Source organism: Xyrauchen texanus, chromosome 43 (genome assembly GCF_025860055.1).
Source record: "Xyrauchen texanus isolate HMW12.3.18 chromosome 43, RBS_HiC_50CHRs, whole genome shotgun sequence".
In the NCBI taxonomy this organism is placed as follows: Eukaryota; Metazoa; Chordata; class Actinopteri; order Cypriniformes; family Catostomidae; genus Xyrauchen; species Xyrauchen texanus.
Genome location: NC_068318.1, coordinates 335,686 through 360,448, shown reverse-complemented (window position 1 = coordinate 360,448; position 24,763 = coordinate 335,686). Strand labels below are relative to the sequence as shown.

General features: G+C 37.2%; 1 protein-coding gene across 2 annotated transcripts in view; it reads left to right on the top strand.

Moving 5' to 3' along the window:
- LOC127635423 (sorting nexin-30) overlaps window positions 1-23,853 on the top strand; it is a 54,323-nt gene extending 30,470 nt beyond the window's left edge. The window contains exons 2-10 of one of the 2 annotated variants that reach the window (XR_007969474.1): window positions 394-582; window positions 4,535-4,645; window positions 4,920-5,078; window positions 6,960-7,149; window positions 7,692-7,891; window positions 15,517-15,603; window positions 17,677-17,829; window positions 20,919-21,084; window positions 21,200-23,853. Coding sequence is in view for 1 of the 2 variants with exons in the window: in XM_052115465.1 (XP_051971425.1) it covers window positions 394-582; window positions 4,535-4,645; window positions 4,920-5,078; window positions 6,960-7,149; window positions 7,692-7,891; window positions 15,517-15,603; window positions 17,677-17,829; window positions 20,919-20,990 (1,161 nt within the window). In the remaining variant the exon portion in view is untranslated. Of the gene's footprint in view, window positions 1-393; window positions 583-4,534; window positions 4,646-4,919; window positions 5,079-6,959; window positions 7,150-7,691; window positions 7,892-15,516; window positions 15,604-17,676; window positions 17,830-20,918 lie in introns of both variants that reach the window. The other variant, XM_052115465.1, reaches the window with a different exon arrangement.
- Window positions 23,854-24,763: the final 910 nt, after the last annotated feature.

Here is a 24,763-nt window from a genome sequence, read left to right as displayed (position 1 = left end):
GTTGTATTATTGTGATCTTCAGTTACCTCAAAGAAGCCAATAATGTTATTGTTACTGCAAGGCTACATGTCACACAATGTGTTTGAGGTGGCCTTCATTATGTTGATATTTTGGGAATAGGTTATTGTAAATAATGGGTTGGAACTGGTTTTGTGTGCTAAGGAATGTGATATTTATATCATTGTAAATGTGGTACCGAATGGTTGTTATATGAGTGGCGGTTGAGTTGTCGACTATTTATGGAATAGTTCAACCAAAACTTTACTCACTCTCATGTCATTTCCAACCCTTTTGATTTTCTTTTTATATTCCTTGTCAGCATTGATAGTCTCTGCACACAAAATACCATTGTTTCACTATATTTACTTATTGATTATTTTGCACCATCTCAAGGACCTGAGCCTGCCCAATGGGACTCCAGTAGATACATCAAGCCCTGCCTCCTCCTCTTCTCTACTAAACCGACTGCAGCTGGATGATGATTTGGACGGAGAAACACGTGACCTGTTTGTGACTGTAGACGACCCCAAGAAGCACGTGTCTACTATGGAGACATACATCACCTACAGAGTCTGCTCAAAGGTCAGAGGGCAAAGCCAATCCATTCATAACATCATTGAGAATGTGCTTTTATTGTTTTGCAGTTATATAAGGGTGATATTAGATATATTAATGCAATATGCTCAAGATAAGTAGTCTTTTAGGTCAAATTAATTTGAGTGTTGTGGCCTATTGGGCTGGTAACTGAAAGATTGTGGATTTGAACATCACAAGGGCTTAATCCATGAACCATATCCATTTACCCTTGAGTAAGACAAAGGTTATTCCACGTTAGTTTTGGGTAATAAAGCCAAACCAATTATATCTTAATATTTTCCTGCCTTTTGGCGATATTCAAAATAAATAGAGTAACTATGATTTCTATGATAACAGCCATAATCGAGGAATCTTTTCCTCCCTGTTTTTCACTAAATTAACACAAGGAATAATAATATTTAATTTGTTTAATGTATATAACTGTATATTATGTTATATATTTAATATATATTATATTTATCTACATATATGTTTACTATGGCTGTCAATTGATTAATTATTAAATAAATGAATGCCTTGAAATTCTGATTAATCAAATGAATCACAATTAATTACATATATCCATATTTCCTGGAAAATATTAATTATAATATTTAATATATGATTGTTAAATAATATATATTATATCATATATATATATACAGTGTATATATATATATATATATATATATATATATATATATATATATATATATATATATATATATATATATATATATATATATATATATATATATATATATATATATATATATAAAATATGTATATATATATTCAGTATATTTATAATTGCTTTGATCAATATATGATCAAAATAATTGTCTGTGTGAATATATATACAACCCCAATTCCAAAAAAGTTGAGACAGTATGAAAAATGCTAATAAAACAAAAAGGAGTGATTTGTAAATTATATTCATCCTTTGCTATATTGAAAACATGACAACTACACATTACATGATGTTTTATCTTGTGAATTTCATTGTTGTTTGAAAATGTACAGTAATTTCAAATCAGATGATTGCAACACACCACAAAAAAGTTGAGACGGGCAATTTAAGACTAATAACAATTTTATGAGTTGAAATAACAAGGCGATGTGAAATAGGAGATGTTAAACAGGTGAGGCAATCGTGTCATAGTTTATAGGGAGCCTCCAAAAACAGCCTAGTCCTTCAAGATCAACACTGTCCAGAAGTACTGCCGACTTCTCTGGGCTCTGTCTCATCTTAGATGGAAAGTAGAACAGTGGAACTGGAACTTTTTTGGTCTGGGAGGAAGCAGAGAGTGTGGGTGATTGATTGGCTTGCCCGCAGTCCTGACCTGTCTCCAATTGAGAATGTGTGCCGCATTATGAAGCACACCATACGGCAACAAAGACCCTGTACAATTGTGCAGCTAAAGACCTACATAATGGATGACTGGGTGAAAGGTCTGCTTTCTAAACTTGTGTCTTCAGTGCCCAAGTGCTTAATAAGCATTAGTAGAACAATTGGTGATGTTTCACAGTGGTAAACAGTCGACTGTTCTAACTTTTTGGAGTGTGTTGCAATCATCTGATTTGAAATTTACTGTACATTTTCAAAAAACAATGAAATTCACAAGGAATAACATCATATGAGTAGTACATTCAACTTAACAAAGGGTGAATATAATTTAGAAATCACTCCTTTTAGTTTTTATTTGCATATTTATTCCATACTGTCCCAACTTTTTCAGAATTGGGGTTGTGTATATATATATATATATATATATATATATATATATATATATATATATATATATATATATATATATATATACACAACCCCAATTGTGTGTGTATATATATATATATATATATATATATATATATATATATATATATACACAGCACCATCCAGTGGATGAGATTTGGTGAGAGAGTGAAAACCGTGTAATTCAGCGCTGCTCACGGCAGGCATATGCAGAAACGAATACTCTATTACTCAGTTACTCATGCACATTCCTAGAAGCGGTATGATGTTTGAGTGAGAACAGACCAAAATGAAGTCCTTACTCTCTATAAATCTTGATATTTGTAGTGTTCATTGTACATTCATGAGAGAAACTCGTTATCATTTCCTCACGCTTGACATATGGGCAAAGAGTGTGTACAGTATGTGTTTTCATCGAACATTATTCAAAATATCTACATTTATAATATTATATTCAACATTCTTAGATAACAATTTTTTCTTCTGCAGTATAGCTCCTAAAGTAAATGTATGTTGTTTTAAAAGAGTTTTAGATATGTATATTGGGAAAACAAGCAAAAACAAAACAAACTGCAGTGTATAATGGGGCAAAGACTACCCTCTCTCAACTTTTTGTTCACATTGATCAATCTTTAACTCACAAAAAACAAACTCTGTCTTTTTAATAAAGCTGCGTATTGATGATTTTCTTTACAATAATAAACACACAGTGACACATATATTATGATTCAATATGTTCAATATGTTGTGAGCCATCACGTTATAATCAGGCTGCAGCAAGCGTGCGCAAGGGACGACTGTCCTCGTGCCAGAGTGTGCATCAGACATTTACATTTACATTTTACATTTACGCATTTGGCAGACACTTTTATCCAAAGTGACTTACAGAGCCCTTATTACAGGGACAATCCCCCTGGAGCAACCTGGAGTGGCTGTGGGGCTCGAACCAGCATCCTTCTGATTACCAGATTACCAGTTATGGTGCTTAGACCACTACACCACCACCACTCAGACACCACATCAGACAGGATGCAGTTTCAATCTCTCTCCCTTAGATCGGGTCACTTCACGTGAAAGAGAAATTCAATTTTCGGGGTTTGTACTTGCAATATTTACATGACTTGCTTCCTTATTATTTGAACTTTAATAAAGAATGCATTAAAGATATAACACCAGGCTGTTGTTTCCTTTAAAGACATGAGCATGCAATTTTGCTTAAGTGGAACAGCAGCTCTGGCTCCACTTTATTTCACAACGAGACTGCCTCTGTATTTATTTATTTAGTTTTTTTGTATAATTCCCTCATACTTTGCGATCTACATAATCTGAAGCTGTATGTAAAGTTTGGAGTGCATACTCTCTTTAATCAGCCGTCTTCTCCTCTCATGCCCCATCATTAGTTTCATATGATCTCATGCTATGTTAAATGAGATCAAAGGACAAAAATGTTTGTCGACAATTTTTTATTGTGCCTCAGCAGAAATCAATAACTGTCCAGTTTTGGTGAGACTGTGCCCACTACAGCCTCAGCTTTCTGTTCTTGGCTGACAGAAGTGGAATCCAATGTGGTCTACTGCTGTATTAGCCCATCCACCTCAAGGATTGATGTGTTGTGCATTCTGAGATGCTTTTCTACTCACTGCAATTGTACAGAGGTGTTATCTGAGTTACCATAGCCTTTCTGTCAGCTCGAACCATTCTCCGTTGATCTCTCTCACCAGCAAAGCGTTTCTGTCTGCAGAACTGCCGCTCATTGATGTATTTTGTTTTTGGCACCATTCTGAGTAAATTCTAGAGACTGTTATGCGAGAAATTCCAGGAGATCAGTAGTTACAGAAATACTCAAATCAGCCCATATGGGTCCAACAATCATGCCACGGTCAAAATCACTGAGATCAAATTGTTTCCCCATTCTGATGGTTGATGATTAATTGAAGCTCATGACCCGTATATACATGGTTTATGCATTGCACTACTGCCACACAATTGGCTGATTAGATAATCGCATGCATAAGTAGGTGTACATGTGTACCTAATAAAGTGGTCGGTGAGTGTATATTCCACCACGACCTCAAAGTGACAGATGGAAGGTATTTTGAACTGTGTGTTTGAGTCTGTACCCCTTTAATTTGGTGAAACACAGAGTGTTACAATAGAAATTCTGTGGTTATTCACCTGTTTCTTCTTGTGTGCGACCAACAGACCACCAGAACAGAGTTTGACCTGCCTGAGTTCTCTGTAAGACGACGCTACCAAGACTTTGACTGGCTGAGAAACAAATTAGAGGAGAGTCAACCCACCCATCTTATACCAGTAGGTAGAGGAAGACGCACTGTAACACTGCTCTCAAAAACAGCTGTAGCCGCAGTGACACTGTTTGATACATTTCTGGTTTCTGCACAGCTTTACATTGTATTTCACAGTTATCATTATCAGTATATAATCCATTGTGGGATTTTTGTACTGAAACTTTTACTGTATATTCAGTAGTCCTATCGAATAGTGACAGTTCCCTGATGGCTTTTGAAGACAGTCTTGTTTTATGTCATATGATGGCCTCTTTACATTCATGGTTGTTTCTCCATAGCCTTTGCCTGAGAAGTTTGTAATGAAGGGAGTGGTGGACCGGTTTTCAGAGGAGTTTGTGGAGACCAGGAGAAAGGCACTTGATAAGTTTCTCAAACGTGTAGCAGACCATCCAGTCCTTTCTTTCAATGAACACTTCAATGCCTTTCTCTCTGCAAAGGTCAGAGCTTCAGTGTTTGTACTCCACCAAAGTTGTTAACGTCATTATTCAAAATATGAAGGTAGTTTTGAAGGTATACCAGCCACCTTTGTGGTCAAGCATTAAACAAATACACTAAAACAGTGGTTCTCAACTGGTTTTGCTCCAGACCCCAGATTTTATTTTGGACATTGTGTCAGTATATATAGGATAAAAATGTCCTTAATAAACATTCAAATGTAATAATATAACCATGAACTGCAACAGCAATATTCAACAATTTTAATTAGGGCTGGGTATTGATACAGATTCCCCAATTCCTTTCACAAGCTCTATTTCACTCAATTCAATTTGATTAAGATTAAGTTAGGTAAATTATAGTTATAATGTCCTTTTTGCTTACAACTGAAAGAAATTCTTTCTCATCTAACACTGCTAATTATATAGGGGACCTTCTAACTATAGTTGGTACATAACAAAAATGTTAATTTTTACATATAAATTTTTTTTTTTGTCATCATTTTGTTCACATCCATGTATTCAATCAATAATTATGATGTCTTGAAATTGCATATATTGCATATATTTTGTTGCATGCTTATTGCTTACAAGCATCATTTGCACTGTTTACAATATTTACATTGATTTTTAGCACACATGCTTAAACTGTACTGTCTCTTTAAGAATAGCAGCAGTTCAGTAAGCGTCTTTCAGACTTGTTGTCAGTTGAGCGCATGAGACGAATGGCTTCTTTACTGCTTCCATGGATTGCGTGGATCTCTTCTTTGGACACGCATTACACAGAATGAGTCAATCCAAACTTTTACAGCCAGTGATTAATCAGACATTTGTAGTGAAAGTTGTAGCGAAGTTTTTACACATTTGCAAGCGATTTACTCGCATTGTAGACGATTGCTACATAGAGTAAAAGATCAATCCAGGGATTTAAGAATATAGATCGAGATCCTTCAAATGAAAATCAATATTTTTACCCAGGCATCTTATTATTTTCATTGAGGAAATCAACAATTTTATAAATTCATGAGCAATAGGAGAAGATTGATTTACCCATGAACCTGTATTATGCAGTTTGGTTTTCATTTTCTTTTACCTTGCATAGTTTCTTTATGGTTTTCGATGATGAGGGCATGTCATGCAACCTGTCCATGATGACAAATGCATAATTTGACAAACTTTGACCAATGCAAATGAATTTCCACCAAAACACTGTAGAGTTTGATTTGATAAAGATATGGGAATATCTCTTTATTTCTCTTTTTTTTTTTCAAGTTGATATGCCAATTTATTTTGACATCCTAATTATGCACAATTATTGGTTTAGTTGCATTTTATTAAATGCAAACAGGATTGTTTGATTCCACCTGTCCTTGACTCTAACAGAACTGAGGCTCATTTTTGGGTCTCAACCCAGCAGCTGAGAAGCACTTCACAAAAACATTTTGTAATTGTAGGATGGTTAGTACAATATGCAAGAGGATCATAATACCTCACAGGTTTAAATTTCCAATTCATGTGTCATGTTTAGTGCCTTTTAGTCTGTTTAGAAACATAAATCCTACTACATGTAGTTGTATATGTGTCCTGCTTCAGGGCTCTGTAGTTTGTCACAGTGCAGTGCTCTGGTTGTATGTTGGAATGCAAATACTGGAACAATGATCCAGTGATAATCAAACCCTTACTTGCTGTTTATGACCCTTGGATACATATGTTTAGATCTTTGTTGGAAATGACCTTACAGCGGTGAAATTGTGCAATAAGTTGACTGTATACATTATATAGCTAGATTGAAAGCATGTTTGTCAGCCAATGGGATTTTGTTGTTTTTACAATGATTTCTTGGCCCAGAGGCAGGACTGATATACTGTATGCTTGTTACTTCAGGACTTGAATAAGCGTTTGGGTCTGGCTCTGCTCACTAAAATGGGGGAATCGGTGAAGTATGTGACAGGAGGTTATAAACTGAGGGGAAGGCCGATAGAGTTTGCAGCCATGGCTGACTATCTGGATGTGTTCACACAGAAACTGGGCACCATAGACAGGATAGCACAGAGGATCATCAAAGAGCAATCAGGTAATCACTGTTTGTCCATCCATCCATCCATCTATCCATCCATCTCATTACACCTGTGAAGGTAGCCAATTAAACAGCCTGTTTAATTGTATGGGCCAGAGTATAGGAGGATAATTAAATTTTTTATTCCTCTGTGTTACTGTGTGGCTGGTGCTGAAAGATTCTACAGTTAGAAAAAATTGGTTTTACTGTGTTCTAAGTTGATTTGAGGGCATGAAAAGAAAGTTTGTATTTTTATGCTTATTTTACAAGTTTATCATGTTGTTAGCTTAGCATCATGCTAAAGACAATTTATTGTAGTCAATTGTGAGTGTAGTCTCACATCCACTTCGCATAAGAAGTGCTTTTTATTTGATGCTACCGATGCAGAACATTCCATATCAGTTAGGATGCTGTCTATGTAGGCAGTAGATGGCAAAGCAGCTCACTAAATTTTGGAACAGAGCATAAGTAGGCTTTGAGGGTAAAAATATATACTACAGATGTTTAGAAGATAATCCATCTACGATAATCCATTACTGTTTTTGCCTGATTCTTCTCAGAGTACCTGGTGGAGTTGAGGGAATACGGGCCTGTGTACTCTTCATGGGCGTCTTTTGAGGAAGATCTTCATGATTCTCTGGAGGGTGTGGCGGGATGTGTGTCAAACTGCTCTAGCGCTCTGGAGGAGCTCACGGAGGACATGAGTGAAGACTTCCTGCCTGTGCTCAGAGAATATGTCCTCTATATCGAATCCATGAAGGTGAGTGTGACTCTAATATTAGTCTTTGAGTCACATTTTCTCTTGCGAGTGTGAATTTGAAATGATTAACTATTAATATGGAGTTATATAATACTAATATAATATAATAATATAATACCATTGTCCTTATACTGCCTAATGAAATTTAGATTTTTCAGAGGTTTAATCTCTTCTGGTGATGGCATCTGGGAAGATAAATACTGTAGTAGGTTTGAAACAATTCTTGTAAAAACAGAACTTTACTGTTCGCCTGCCGATGGTTCATGGTGTATATTTGTTCACTGCGGTTAATTTTGTGTCTTAAAAGGGTGAGGCGGATGACACATATGACACCAGCTAAAATTCGAAACCATTGTAACAAATGATGAAGATGGCAACACAGATGGCCGCCTCAGGGTGGAGCTCTCCCATTTTTGACTATTCAGACATTTTGCTGGACATTTTGCGCGCTATGAGACACAGACGAGGGTAGAGAGCCGGCACGCTGGTCATGCTTCGACAGCGCGGTTTTTGAACAAATTCATCTAGCGAATCTCCACTCTCTCCCTAACAAAACTAATGAACTATCTCCTCACCCGTACAAACAAGGACTTTTCAAACTCTACTGCCTTGTGCTTCACAGAAACCTGGATGAGTGAAGCTATTCCGGACAGCGCATTACATCTGCTGGGTTTTCAGCTGTTCAGAGTGTATCGCATTGGGGAGTTAATGGGGAAAATGAGAGGCGGTGGAACATGCTTTTACATCAATGAAATTTGGTTTACAGATCTAACAACATTAAAGATGTGCTCTCCTAATTTGGAAGCGTTCTTTATCAACTGTATGCCTTTCTATTTGCTGCGGGAATTTTCCTGGTTTATTCTGGTGAGTGTTTATATTCCTCCACACGCATGCGTGAATGAAGCACAGACACGGAGCAACAACACCCGGACTCATTTTCTATAATTCTCTGTGATTTTAACAAAGCCATCCTCACCAATGAACTGCCAAAATACTGACAGCACATTACATGCCTAAGCACCCTCAAATGCAGACCAGGACAAATTACTTCCCGCAGGTCGATTTATCATGAAAATGTTTTATTAGATCTTTCATTTATCTGGCTTTTGGACATATCACGCATCCACAAGCTTTTAATATGCTCAGGGTTGCCAGATAATAGATGCAACAACCCAATCAGAGATTTATACATGCACAAATCTGAAATATTTATATGTCATACTTAATTTATGCAATCTGTCAACCATGCATGCAAGTGCACGCGCTTTCTCTCTCTTCGCAAAAAACAAACAAACAACTGGCACTCAGTAGCGCACGGAGGGACACAAGCAAAACCAAGCAAGAGAGGAAAATGTTTGTTCTTTGTGTTATTTGTAAAATGCTGAAGTTCCTCACACCTGTATGTGAATATTACTCAGGTAGTAATCATTTATCAGTGTCATGCAGCCTGTTTTATTCAGTTATGTGTTGAATGGGATGCCAAACAAACCATTGGTGAGACTCACATCCTGACTCATTAGCGTGTAAACAGGTTGATAATGTTTTCAGAATAAAACAAGTTAACGGCTCCACTTTGCAGCCGATATTAAAATAAGCACTTTCCATAATATTTCATTTTACTATTAAACCAGACTCCTGATTTGGAGTGTTAAATTGAATACTAATTGAAGTATGGTAAAATAAATCAATTAATAATTTTATTCAGCCTTTATTCAGTTTCAGTAACACATGATATATAGCAGCAAAACTTCAAGCAATCGCAGAACGGTCGCATCAGTATACACTTCAGAAAATTGCGCATCATTCATTGAATGCATGTCTGGGCTTAAAAGATACAACTATGCAGAAATATTTCTCTTCTCTGTTCCATGTTCTACTTAATGGCTGATGCGGCCCCTGTACCAAAATTATTGCACACCCCTGCTTAATTGAATATGTAAGACTAATACAGTAAATTGGCAAGCAGATTTTCTTGAATCCTAGCTGACCATGAGAAACAAAATTCTCTGGTCTGATGAAACAAAGATTGAACACTTTGGCCTGAATGGTAAGCTTCATGTCTGGAGGAAACAGAGCATGGTGGTGGCAGTATCATGCTGTGCGGATGTTTTTCAGCAGCAGGAACTGGGAGACTAGTCAGGATCAAGGGAAAGATGAATGCTGCAATGTACAGAGACATCCTTGATTAAAACCTGCTCCAGAGTGCTCTGGACCTCAGACTGGGGCGAAGGTTCATCTTCCAACAGGACAATGACCCTAAACACACAGCCAAGATAACAAAGGAGTGGCTACGGGACAACTCTGTGAATGTCCTTGCGTGACCCAGCCAGAGCCCAGACTTGAACCCGAATGAACATCTCTGGAGATATCTGAAAATGGCTGTGCACTGGCACTCCCCATCCAATCTGATAGAGCTTGAGAGGTCCTGCAAAGAAGAATGGGAGAAACTGCCCAAAAATAAGTTTGCCAAGCTTGTAGCATCATACTCAAAAAGACTTGAGGCTGTAACTGGTGCCAAAGGTGCTTCAACAAAGTATTGAGCAAAGGCTGTGAATACATATGTACATGTGATTTGTTTCGTTTTTTTATTTTTTAATAAATTTGCAAAGATTTAAAACAAATTTCTTTCACGTTGTCATTATGGGGTATTGTTTGTAGAATTTTGAGAAAAATAATGAATTTAATCATTCATTAATTTTGGAATAAGGCTGTAACATAACAAAATGTGGAAAAAGTGAAGCGCTGCAAGTACTTTCCGGATGCACCGTACATCCAATATAAATATATCGCTCCTGGTGTGTAAAGCTCCATATGAACCAATGTTTCTATTCAAAATCTTCAACACTGCTAGTTTCTCTCTCTCTGTACACTGTACAGTTTTGAGGAAACGGTCTTAATCCTAACAGATAAAGTCTCTTGCTCTGAGCCTTTGCGTGTCACATTTAGAAAATCAGCAGATTTCATAGAGATGTGGTGGACAGCTGTGCTTAAATGACTTTTCTAAAAAAAGAAGTTCTAAAACTTTTCTAAAATGATTGTCAAATTATTTAAGGTCCTTAAATTGTATAAGTCTGGATTTTGAACCTACCTCTTCTATGTTGACCATAAATTTTGTCAATTTCTAAATTTAAATTGATTTATTTTTAGTTTTCGTGGTACAAGAATTTAAATGTGTTGCTTGTGTATTCTAAGAGTGAAACTAATAAAAATCTGAATTTTGTCTAATCAAAATATTAATATTTCTACCACTGTTGTACTCCTTAATACATTTTATGATTTGCTTTAGTTCATCTTAAAATATCTAGGACTATAAACTGATGACATTTCAAAGTCTATGTATATCTATACAGTATATTGGAAATGAAAGTAAGTTCTATCGGGAAGACACGCAGGCTTGAGTGAAGTTTGAGATGCCATTTATTTGATAGATGTAAAACGGGAGGTGATGTCTCTCTCTTTGGCGTAGGCCCCGTCCGGCAGTCCAAGGGAGTTGTACCCGAATTTGCAATACCTCTTCCGTGGTGGTGTGAAGCCTTTTCGAGTTTGATTTCATCCCTGTGCATTTCCTCTTTGTCCCAGAGTGTGATTTTGGGCACTCCGTCGAGAGCCCCTGGTTGAGCAGAATCTTTGCTTTAGGCCGGCATTGCTGTGCAGTGTAGTTTGTTGAAAGATAAACGACATTGGATATGAAAACCCTCCGGCGAGGGAAAAGTTGTTTGAGGCATCTTTGCCGAGGGGGACAACGTGTGTAGAGCCATACGATAATGGCGACGTTGCGTGCAATCCCTTTGTTGAAAGAAAACATTTGAGATGAAAACCCTCCAACGAGGGAAAGTTGTTTGATGGTTATCTTTGCCAGAGTGAACAGCATATATAACGCCATAAGATAATGGCGATGTTGTCGTTCCATACCTTGTTGAAAGCCATCTCGTTATGGTGCGAGCTTCCGGCGAGGGCGGCTGGTTTGAGCAATACCTATGCGAAGGAACTGTGCTTGAGATTATGGAAGTCCGGCGAGGGGGAGGGGGGGGGGCATTGTTATGTGCTGTCCTTGCGAACGGTGAGCTTGCTTGAATTGAATCGTTGTGTAGGTAAGGATGAGCTGGGCAAGAGCCACCAACCACCACCAGATATGCATGAGAACTTATGGCTGATGGGGAGTTGAGCTTGTATGATGATTTGGGTCAAGTTGACGATTGGGGAGAGCAGCGGCCGAGCATCTTCATTGTAGATTCCAGTATACCTCGAAGGGTGCCCGTCGAGCTGGTCTGTGGAACTCCTGCGAAGCGAGGGAGGGGGTCAGAGACTATGTTGAAAAACCTGGGAATGTGTCTGGCTGGGATGATGAAGTTACAGGAAATGCTCTGCCATGTCAGACTTCTCATAGGGGACATGATGGTTCTAGGAGGGCCAGACTTTATTGATTGTAGAAACGACTGCGGAATTGTCGCATGACTACGATGCGTTAGAGTTTCTGGAGGGAACCCATATGACGCTGGCCGTGATGATGGGTGTGGAATAAGAAAGGCCTATTTTAAACTTCTTTTGTAGATGTAGCTTGCTGTGTCATCGCGGAATGAGGCTGCAGTGGTTCTGGGAATGTATTTCCTATTTCTGAACTCAAACATATATTTTACCCCATATATGGTAAAGAACCATTTCATTGGAGGGTAGAGGGTAAGGTTGTTTGCTGGACCGTATGATGAAGTGCTGTACGAATGGCAAGGAAGGATTTGAAGCTTGGGTCTCGGTGTTATTTCTTTCTTCCCTCTGCTGAGCAGCATCAAGACTGGGATTGTAGATCGAGAACATTTGTTAAATACGTTCAGTTATGAAATATCTAGCAATGGGATTACTTACGAAGAGAGTGTCTGGAGCGTAGGAAGCTATATTGAAGAAAGTGAACCATGGTCCTAGACGGCAACCCCTGAATCCTATGGAGGGAACCATGTCCAAGAAATAGGGGCGTGTCATCCGGAGATTCTCGCCAGCCATCATCGATTTGTGGGTAGGAGAGGCTGTTTATGGAATGAGCTAGTGTGAGGAGGCGGAAAAACGGCAGAGTGGCCTTGAGGAATGATAAGCATGGCAAAATTGAGGAGGCCTGATGGGCTGGAGATTGCATTAGGAGACCCAAACTGACCAGGGAACGATGTGAAAATAGACCTGATCCTGTCATGTTTCTTTAGGGGGGAAGCTTTCATGGTTAGAGAATGTGTGTGATGTCTAGAATTCTAGAGACGTGGCTCGATGTGTTTTTTCTCTCTCTCTCTCTCTCTCTCTCCCTCCCTCCCTCCCTCCCTCTCTCTCTCCCTCCCTCCCTCTCTCTCTCTCTCTCTCCCTCCCTCTCCCTGAGCTGGGGCAAATACGGTGAGAAGAAAAATGTCTAAGCGTCATGAGTTTAGTTGTTGGCTGTTAAAGGAACATGAGTCTTATATACTCCCGGCATAGAGCCCTGACATAAACATACGAAACATGTGTGCATGTTTGTGGAAATCATCTTGCACGAGACTGCTTTGTGAATGTGTGTTGATATGAATCGGGATCTTCAAGAATGTGATTCTCGAGCATGGATGTCCCACCTTTACGACCTGAAGATGCAGTATCGCACTTTATCTTTTCGGAATATCGTTTCGCAACAGTGGTGCTAGCGATGAGAACATGGAAGTACGTCTGGAGTAAGAGAATGCTGCGTTTTATGGATCGTGTAAATGCGCCCTTGGAGGCGCTCTGGGAACCTCATCGAATGTTGTACCGAACTAAGTAAATTCTTTCACAAGGCTTGGTGAAGGCTATATTACCCGTTGATACGTATTTGTTTGCACTCGGGAGTGACGTCACTCTGCTTACGTTTAATATGTTTGCATTCTGATATATGCATGCATGGATATGCAATTAATGTTAACAGATTATACATCTTTTCGAAGGTCTAAGTGTTCGACCTTGATATCCGATCTCTGTTGCATGATAGCAGCCCTCCAGAAACAGCAATTTGTTTATTTGTGCCGGAAGTGCGGATGACAACATGCAATATCAAAAACGGGACTTCATACCTTATTATGAAATAGTGATCGCCAGATAAATCCGGTTCACCCTGCTTGGGTCAATTGTCCATGACAAGAGTTCATTCTATAACGTCCAGTAGCACTTTTGTACGTTATTATAAATCTTGATATGTTCTCTATGTTTACATTAGATCTTGCAGGGAAGAATTACACTTCATCGTCGTTCTTCGACAGACTATGCAATCTGAGCAGCATTCCCATTGTAAAACTGTATATTATCTTATATATCTATATATACGAAGTCTTCTAAACAGAATGAGCCCATCTCAAAGTCCAAAACTTTTTTTTTTTTTTTTTTGAGATTGTAGTTTTTTGCTTTAAAATAACAACATATATTAATTCTGAAACTTGAGAAGTGAAGCCCAAAGTGTCTTCTTTCAAAAGATACTACAACTGTGTCCATACTCCAGGGGAGCCAGTAGATACAGCCATTTAAGTTGGGTATGTATTGTAATTTGCATGGTTTGTGCTCGGGAAGGGGGGCGCACATCACCAGGTGAAACTGATGTCATGCTCCCTCGGAATGCTCACATCATGGGCTCGGTCTTCCTAGTGAGTAGGGCATAGGGATGATGAATTGGATTGGAACACACCCATTACGTTATTTGGGCGAAGGCGGCCGCAAAATAGGGGAATCTTACTGAATGAAGTAATGAGAGCCCGTATGATAAGCGTTGACTCTACATGATGATATGCATGAATAATTATCTTAATTCCCCGATGGGGAACGCTCGGGCATGCAGACTGTGAATGACAAGTGAATGAACCTTGACCGAGTTGCCCTCATGAGATTGCATGATTGCCTGCCATACTATGAGAGTGAATGCGCTGTTGACATGAAATACTGGCTTTTGATATTGATGCGAATGCGTTATGATGAACAGGCAGCGTTGCAACTTTGTGATGAACGGGTAGCATGGCAATGGAAGGTCTAGACCCATGACTAGATCTGAATGCATTTGATGGATATGAAAATGACTTAGCTTATTTCTGATGGAAGCCGGGCTTCCAGAGATGTGCTGTGCACTGGTTGTGGCCTGGCAAAGTTGAAGCGCGTCTAGTTGCAGTGTTAGCACACCGAAACAGCAATGTGATAGATTGTGAGCGGACTTATAAAGCATTGGCTTATGTGCGATTGGCTAGGATACCCAGCTAATGATGTGATTATGTACACCTGCTGGTCTTCCCGCTAGAACTACGCTCCACTTCCATTTCCAGACTTTCTGCCCTGCTGATGGGATGTTTTTAGTTTTTCAGTTCTCTGTGGTCATATTCTTCTCCTTCAAGTGCTACTGCAGAACAGTTCGATACACCCAGACAAAGCTTTATGAGAAGAAACAAGAATCAGTTTTAATAGTTTCCATTTTCATGCCATTGCTCCACAGCACAATATACTGTAAGCAGTGAATAAATGTCTTGATCTCACAACTGGTTTTTAAGAGGGAAAAGTGAAAGTAATTTTAAAGAATTAAAGAATGTTTGACTAACCAGTAGTTTGCAATCCATTGCAAACACTTGCAATTCACATGATACCTTTTTTTTTATATGTATATAATTCAGAATGTACTTAAGAAGAGAGACCAAGTCCAGGCAGAATACGTAACCAAACTGGAGGCAGTGGTGTTCAGAGAGGACAAAAAGACACCGGTGAGTTACATTTTTTTATTTCATTTTCATTTTTTCATTTTTCATTGATAAAGTGATTCAAAATGTTTGTATTACAATTTTTCCTCATTAATCATTGAAGAAATTGTAGTTTGTTGGAGTATGATAATTTAAAGGTGAAGTGTGTGATTTCAGAGCAACTGGTGTCACCAAACAGACCCACAAAAATAATGATTTTCAAACATATTTCCTGAACACTGCCCCCGTCTGCTATTGGCCCAAACTCATGCCAGTGTTATTGTGTTTAGGTGGTTGGGATGCTCAAACAAACAGAGCAAAAACCCTACAGTGTTTACACTTCTCAGCAATTCAGCCTACAAATTGCTTAACAATTGCTTTCTCTACAAATTACACAGGGATAGAAGAAAGTATTTAAATATTTAAAAAAATTACACACTTTACCTTTTATATTTCAACCATCTTTCTTAACTCTCCCATATATTGTGATAGATACTTTTTATATATTATATGTGATATATGCTTTTATGTGGTTAGTTCTCTTCAAAACAGTCTGAAATCACAGTTATATCCTCTGCAGCAGAGGTTTTTAAAGTGTTAAACAGTAAGTTCCCCCTCTGACAAACTTTACAAGACTGCTATCATGTTTATTAAAAATACATGTTTGTCCTTATGACAGTGGGATTACTTAACTGTTTTTTAGCCTATAATTGTGATAAACTTGCACCACATGAGCCAGTCTCCATCTCAATGTCAAACTGCACTTGTCACAGACACATCGACCCAATATCAAGTTAAACATGTAATGGACACGTCAGGAATTTGTTACACATATTTTCGGATTTTCTACGTATGTGCCACCATATGAGTTCTCTGGTATTGTCCCTCCCTCAATATAACAAGTTTACAGAGGCAGAATATTTGTAAAAATGAACAGAGGCAGAGCTATATGGCTTTATAACAGATTTGCGAGTGAACAGGCCAAGTATTGAGCGAGCACACGCACTCTCTGAGCGAGAGCAGGGAGATTTCAAAGATCAGCATAGCACATAGAGGAAATCCGTGTACGAGAGAAGAGATTTGCTCTCGGGCAACAAGTACACGGATGCGCTCTCAACATTTAACAATAATATAACACAATAGAGCTATGGTCTGTTCAACTGGAATATGGTCTGTAAAGCTATTAATTTAAATTATATTCACAGTACATTTTTATGTTGTTTATCTATCTTTTGATTTTACTTGGTGAATTTATTATCAATCTCCATGCCTCCCCTGACATGCTCTGGTGCCCCCTGGCTAGGCATGCCTTCCAGTTTGAAAACCGTGGCTCTGCAGTATGTATGTGGCATTCACTATGTTGGGAGTAGTGAACGAATAGAAACGATTTCGGACACACAAATGTCTGTCGCCATTCGCATTTCCTTAGGCTCAGTTCGATTCATGTTAAATTATTTTAAGGAAAAATAAAAAGCCATGTATTTTAGTTATTTTTGTTAGTTTTATACATTTTTGTTTGTAAACGCATTAATGTTTATGCCTCTCATCCACACAAGAACAGCATTTTCCTTCGCTGAATGCTTTCCTTCGCTCTCAGTTACCACTTCACGATGGAAAACGATGACGTTAGGAAACTGAAAATAAAGTTTTTATGCAAGAAAACAGTGTGGATGTGGCCTTCCGTGCAACATGTAATACGATATTTATAGTAATCGCATTATTCAGTCTAAGTCCATGCAAATACATTTTGGTTTGAAAACACAATTGTTTCGCTACATTTATGCCGTTCACCCACTCTAGAACCATGTTTTCCTCTGCCGGAGCATTTCTAAAAAGCTCTCAATTACTGTTTACTTTGCAAATGATGATGCTAGGAAACTCAAAACAGATTAGGAAGTGGTCTCAGAGATGCATGTTTTCACTCTCTGGCATTGAGCTGAAGCAGTTTCAGTTATAGTTGTGCTGGTGCATTTTACCCTGCATCCTGTGCGTGAAAAATGCCTGTACACCAAAAGGTCAAGCCAAGCTTGTCGCCTATTGGATACAGGGTAAAATACCATTAAATGTGGCGGTTCTCAGCACCTCAATGTCCTGCAGGTGCCCACTGATGTGGAGAGGTGTCAGGACCGTGTGGAGTGCTTCAATGCCGACCTGAAGGCCGACTGGGACCGCTGGCAGAACAACAAACATCAGGACTTCAGACAGCTGCTCACAGGCATGGCTGACAAAAACATCCAGTACTATGAGAAGGTAAGAGACCAACTTAAATTGAACCAACCAGTCTATCAAACACTCATATGGACTCTACTTACTTTGGAGATCCGTGCATGCATGCATCATTGTATCTAAAAGCTGGGGACTGTTATCCTGAAATAGCTCAACCTTGGAACTTGAATGGGAATTCTCACACCTTAATCCTGCTGTAATGCCAAACATTGACACAGCACTGCAAAATTTCAAACACCGCTGCCAGTTGTGAAGAACACAAGAAACAGAAAACCAGGCAGCAGATTTAGTTAATGCTGAAATAATTAATGACAATTTATTTCCTTTCTTCCTTTCTGAATATTCACATTGAAATATTTCCAGGATTTTTATTTATTTTACTATACATCACTTTTTATAAACTTTCAGTAAATATCTGGATCAAAATTTCACCCCGAAATGGAAAGGACATTTTTTTTTTTAAATAAATTTAGCTTTTAAATAAACCAACTATTTTTAAGAACAATTTTGTGACATTTTCTAGACAATTAAAATAGTTTTTATTAAAATCATTACATATGTAAAGCACAATTGTATAGTATACATAATATACTACATAAATATTCAGTTTTATAATATAGATTATATACAATTGTATAGTTTACATTATATACAATTGTATAGTATACATTAAATACAGTTGAAATCAATAGTTTAAAACTAATTTTTTTAACCACTCCACTGATTTAAAATTAGCAAACTATAGTTTTGGCAAGTCGTTTAGTACTTTCTGCATGACATGTAATTTTTCCAACAATTGTTTACAGACAGATTGTTTCACTTTTAACCCTCTGGGGTCTGAGGGTGTTTTGGGCCCTGTAGGACTTTTGGCATGCCTTGACATTTGTGCTTTTTTCAGTTGCTTAAAAACATATTAATGGCTAAAGTCTGATAACACTGTATTCAGCACAAACTGGGCTACAATAATATGTGAGCAACATATGTGTACATGTTTGTACTTTTTAGAAATACATTTTTAAGCATGGTTTTTGAACAAACAAATTTTTTAAGTCATTGAAATAAAGCCATATAACACATAATAAACATTTGTGCACAAGACCTTTGATAACTGGATCTTGTAGCCTAGAGTTTTTGCTACAAAATTATGTGAAAACCAACCTGATCACTCATTCATACAAAACAATTTTGTCATTTAACTTTTGTAAGACACTTTTAGTGTTAGAAAGGTCATATGTGAAGAGGATGAATTATCATGAATATTGATTGTAATTCACACCTGAGGAGACAAAGACCCCTCTCCTGGGCCCATCAATGAGGAATGTGACACAGAGAGAATGAATGAGAGGAGACTTAATTATCAAAATCAAGTTTAAATTAAAAGAAGAAATCTGACTATACATTTTCATTACATAAAGATGTTACTTAATTTTAGAGCTACACTATCATTTAAAGGAAGTCTCTTCTGCACACAAGACTGCATTTATTTGATCCAAAATACAGTAAAAGCAATGATATTGTAAAAAAAAAAAACTCTCTTTACAATTCAAATGAACAGTTTTCTATTTGAATATATTGTAAAATGCAATTTGTGATCAAAGCTGAATTTTCAGCATTATTACTGCAGTCTTCAGTGTCACATGATCCTTCAGAAATCATTAAAATATGCTGATTTTCTAATATGGGCATATTTAAAGTGCATTTTACTCATATTTACAAGCACAAGCTTTGTTGATGATAATGAGGCAGCATAAACTCTAGTTAAAACCTAATCTAAACATTCATATTATTTTTATATCATATTACATATCTCATTTATATCATACAGCATACAATTTAAATACCTGCTTTAGCCAAAACAACATTTAAATGTAACTAAAATTAGCTTATTAGGATATATTTCAAATGTCAATATTCTGAATCCTGGCTGGCAAGTCTGGAAACAGTCCCAATAGTAAAATATGTACATGTTTATATAAAATAGCATGTCAACTAAAGAAAACTAAATGACGTACTAATTGGCGTTTACCATTTGCATTGATCGTCTCAGCACATTACCGTATGAATAGCACCCTCTGCCTGTGGGTGGGATCACATTAGGGATAATTAGCTGAGCCAGGAGAAATTGTACATCTCTTTGTTTCATACAGATTACATTGCAGGAGAATATTTGTTTTAAATTTGGATTGTTTTATTAAAAAGTAGACATTTTAAGCTTTCTTTAGACATAAGTTTCATGTTTGTGTGATAAGTCTTCGTGGAGTTTCAGTTCATTTTTGTGACGTGTTTCAGATATATGCTTGCATACACAGAGACTGCTGAAAGCTCACCCTTTTTATTTTTCTTTATTTTACAAAAGCACAAGGTTTTGTTGTTATTGTGACTGCTCACAAATAAAAGTAGACCCTTTATAGTTTCTAATGATGTCTTACACTTATCTGTATGCCCCAAAATGACGGAGTACTTTGTTGTTTCTGCTGTATTGACGAAAAAATCCAGCAGGACGCGCCGGCGCCCGTCGACAACAGAGGGTTAATTGACTATATCACAATTCCAGTTGGTCAGAAGTTTACATACACTAAGATAACTGTGCCTTTATGCAGCTTGGAAAATTACAGAAAATGATGTCATGCCTTTAGACAATTAGCTTCTGATAGGAGGTGTTCTGAACTGTACCCGTGGATGTATTCTAAGGCCAACCTTCAAACTCAGGGGATGCAGACCTCTAGTTCAAATGTTTGGAATTGCGCGAATGGTTGAACCTGCAGCACTTTGCCTTTACAATGCATGTGAACTGCTCCAAGATGAATAAAATTAGCATCACCGCTCGAGAACACAAAACAACGCGTCACCCATCACCCCTTGGTATTGCTCAGCTTTCCGATCGGAGCCCCCCAGTTGTCTAGGGCCCAACGCAATTGTATGATTTACATGGTGGTAAACACCACTACTGTCTACTTTTTTGAAAATGACTCACGCATGTGTGTGTGTGTGTGTGTGTGTGTGTGTGTGTGTGTGTGTGTGTGTGTGTGTGTGTGTCTGGTTTACACAATATAGAATTTGTTATAGAAGAACAAGACTTTATTTTGACTTCTGGTTTTCATTCTGTCTTACAGTGCCTTGCAGCATGGGAGTCCCTTATTCCATTGTTACAAGACAAACAGGAAGCAAAAGGCGAAACAAACTGAGCACGTATTTCACCCACTCTGTCACTGGTATGGCTGAGAGGTCATGACCCTGTGAGCGGCCTTTGGCCCATACAACACAATCAAAGATTTCACAGTTAAGCCAGGGAAGGAAGGGAAATTACCACATGGACAAGCTACAAGATTGACATTTTGTAAAGCCTCTATTTGTGAAAACCCATCCAACCAACCCCTCTCTCTTTCTCTGACAGTTTGTGGAAGGAGAATCTGTAATTGCCTCTTCTTATCTCAAGCTAGAACTGCAGAACCACAGATCTGGGAACATTTAAACGCTTGTGGTGTGGAGGGGAATACGAGAGGAGAAGTTTTGATGACGTCAACCAATTTGTAGTTTTAGTGAAATGTTTGCCAATAATGCTTGTCTTTTGAAGCTATCCGCAAGGGAACAAAAACTATAGTTTTTTTTCTTTGTTTTTTGTTGAGCCCATGAAGAGTCTGCCAACATTCCTCTTGCCAAAGATGTGGAACGGAAGTTCGATATCTCATTAAAAAAATAATAAAACTGCACTTTTTCCCCCCAAAGAAACTTTGGACATTGGCACCACAAAACACTTGCTTCATTAAGTCTGAATAAGTTGTTGAGTTGAAATGAAGGATGTTTTCCTAGCCATACTTGATCTCATTAAATATTTATGATAAAATGTGTCGTAATGATTTGTACTTGTCATTATACTGAGCCAATTTATCGAATTATTTTTTTATTTTTTTAGTTGAGTAGTCATGTCAGGTTTGCAGTGTCAACAGACATAACACACAAAACTCTGGGATGTTAATGTGGAGTGGTTTGTCTCCAATGGTATAAATACACCAATTTCGAAAAAGCTTTTCATAAAAGCATAGTTATAAAGGTTTGGTTCAAATGTTACTCCAGAAGGTGAGCTCCAAAATATCTGTTGACATCGACATTACTATCACTTGCACATTGCGTATAAATACCATTAATACAGCGTTAATATTTTTGTCTAATTCTGATTCTGTCATCGGTTACTCACCCTTATGTTGTTTCAAATATGTTTGACTTTCTTACGTGGAACACTAAAGGCAAAATTTCTGCCACAACAGTCCCAAAGACAGACTTTCTAAACAACATTGTTGATGCCAAGCATCTATAGAAGCAATTCTGAATGTTCTTCTTAATACTTTGCTTTTAGATGTTATAATTATTAATCATATAAACAACAGTGACTGCAGTAAAGCTCAATATGCTCTTTTTATTAGGTATTTGCCTGTTTCTGAGGTAGTTTACTTAAAGACAAAACACAGCAGCAGGGATCTTCATGGAAGGACCTCTGAACACAGTTCGTGTTTAAATGATCAAATTACCTTTATTTTGACATTTCAGTTCGTTTCTAGTCATATCAAATGTTGACAGTTTTTGGTTTATTGAAGACAAAGCAATTAAATCAGAACTGGCCCTCTGGTGTTTTGTCTTTGTATCAACAGTAACTGCAGCATATGAACTGGAACGTAATATTTGTTGCCACCTGCTGTAGGAGCAGTTAGTGCAGCAGCATTTCTGACATCAGTTGTCTTCTTTTCCTTTATCCCTTCACAAAACAGAAACAAATCCTCCCAATTTATTTTTGAAGCATATAGTCTGTTTCTGTTTAGCTTTGCTGAGCTCTAATTCATGTAATTCATTTTAGCGAAGACGCTAGGCATAAAGATTCACCTGTCAAACCCATTAAAGGAATAGTCCAGGTTCAATACATGTTAAGTTCAATTGACAGCATTAGTGGCATAATATTAATGACCACAAAAATTAATTTAGACTTGCCCCTGTTTTCTTAAAATAAAAGCAAAAATCTGGGTTACAGTGAGGCACTTGTGAGGGCGAGCCAATTTTTTTATGTTAAAATTCTCACTTTTTCAAAAGTATAGCCACAAGACAAAAACAATATGTGTGTAAACATGATTTTAGTGTGATAAAATCACTTACTAATCTTTTCTGTGCAAAGTTATAACCAATTTTACAACTTCATGACATTACATCTTCATGGCAAACAAATCCTGTATACTGTAAAAAAGATGATTTATACAACTTTACAGCTCAAATAATACCTACATTTTAACAGTGCTTATTTATATAATTATAAGCTTCACCTTTCTGCCACATTTCTGCCATTTCACATTAAACCCTCCCAAAATTGGCACCATTCACTTCCATTGTAAGTGCCTCTCTGTAACCTCAATTAAGCTTAACTTGTATTGAACCCGGAATATTCCTTTAAGCCTTTTACTGTATGTGTCTGTACGTTTTCATTTGTTTTGATCTGATGATCTATTTATGTTACAAAGGCAGCTATATGACTTTGTGTTGCTTTGATGCATGTTGTTCTTTATGAAGATGTAAAATATTGTTTATACTGGCAATGATTAAAATAAGTTTACACAGGGACAGGTAAATGTGAAATTACTGTAGTGTAATTATATGAATTGTCAAAAGGAACAGCTGAAATAACTGGTCCATTTGTGTCATTCTTACTGTTTACATTCTTCAAGATTGTGTTAAACACCATTTCTTGCTGAGATATTATATTTAATAATTGTAGCATGAGTGTGTCATGTTTACTTACTGTACAGATCAGTCCATGGGGGTATAGAGACATATAATTAAACTCTTCCAGTAAATTAAGAAAATAAACCATTTTAAAGCAAGTACAGCAGTGTTTGTTTATTTAGTGGTTATTCCCTTTGGATTTGTATTAATCAAATATAACTTGTTCTCAAGCTCTTTTAGCATAAACTGTTTATTGATAAAATGTAAAAATGGGTCTCCAAAAAGAGGAATAGCTTGTATAGTGTCGTTGTTTGATGCTGCTACTTTTACCTCAACTGATTTTAAATATTAGGCCAATACTAAAACAGAGCACAAATTAAAAGAATATACTAAGAATGTCTTATTTGTCTTTTGTGGCTTTACTCAAGTCTAAACTGAACTTTGGTCTAAGTCTAATAAATTAACTAATAACTGTGATTATATGTATTTCACTATATTTTCCAGTAACTTCAACCAAGAACAAAAGTGTGTATATTATTTAATACGATTCCTGCAGATGTACAAATAATTAAATGTATTACAAAACTGTACAAAATGTAAAAGTTCTGATTAAAAATGCCAAAAATGTCAAATAAGCAGTGCAGTTCTCAACAGAAATATCTATTAACAGAATATCAGAAACATGCCAAATATGACACTAAACAGATTACATGACCTGTAAACAGAGTAACTATAGACAATGAAATGTACCATTATCTATTTTAGTAAACAAACTGGTCACCTGAGAAAAATAGAAAAAAATAAAATAAAATTCCATATTAAATATCAGTGAATTTCTACAAATCTTTTACTGTGCAAGGATGCTTATTTCAAACACGTAATTTTCTGGGAGGGTACGATATGTTTGCATTTGTGTTAATGGGCTTTGATGCTGTCAGTTTCCTTGAATTGTCTCATATCCACTGTATCTTGCAGAACGACATCCTACAATACTTTGTGTAAAATACATTAAACATGAATTACTATTTTTCAGAATTGAATGTTGAAAGAAATATTACACTGTCAGAAACAATTTGCAAAAATGTTACCTTTAGGTTACAACAGCAGTCACTGAGGCAGTACCCTCAAAGAAACATTCCCTGTAGCCTTTTTACACCTTAAAGTACTAATATGTACCCTTCGGGGACAGATAAGTTACAAGTACATTCCAATTGGCATGTGAAGGGTACTGCCCAAGTGACAAGCTGTTGTACCC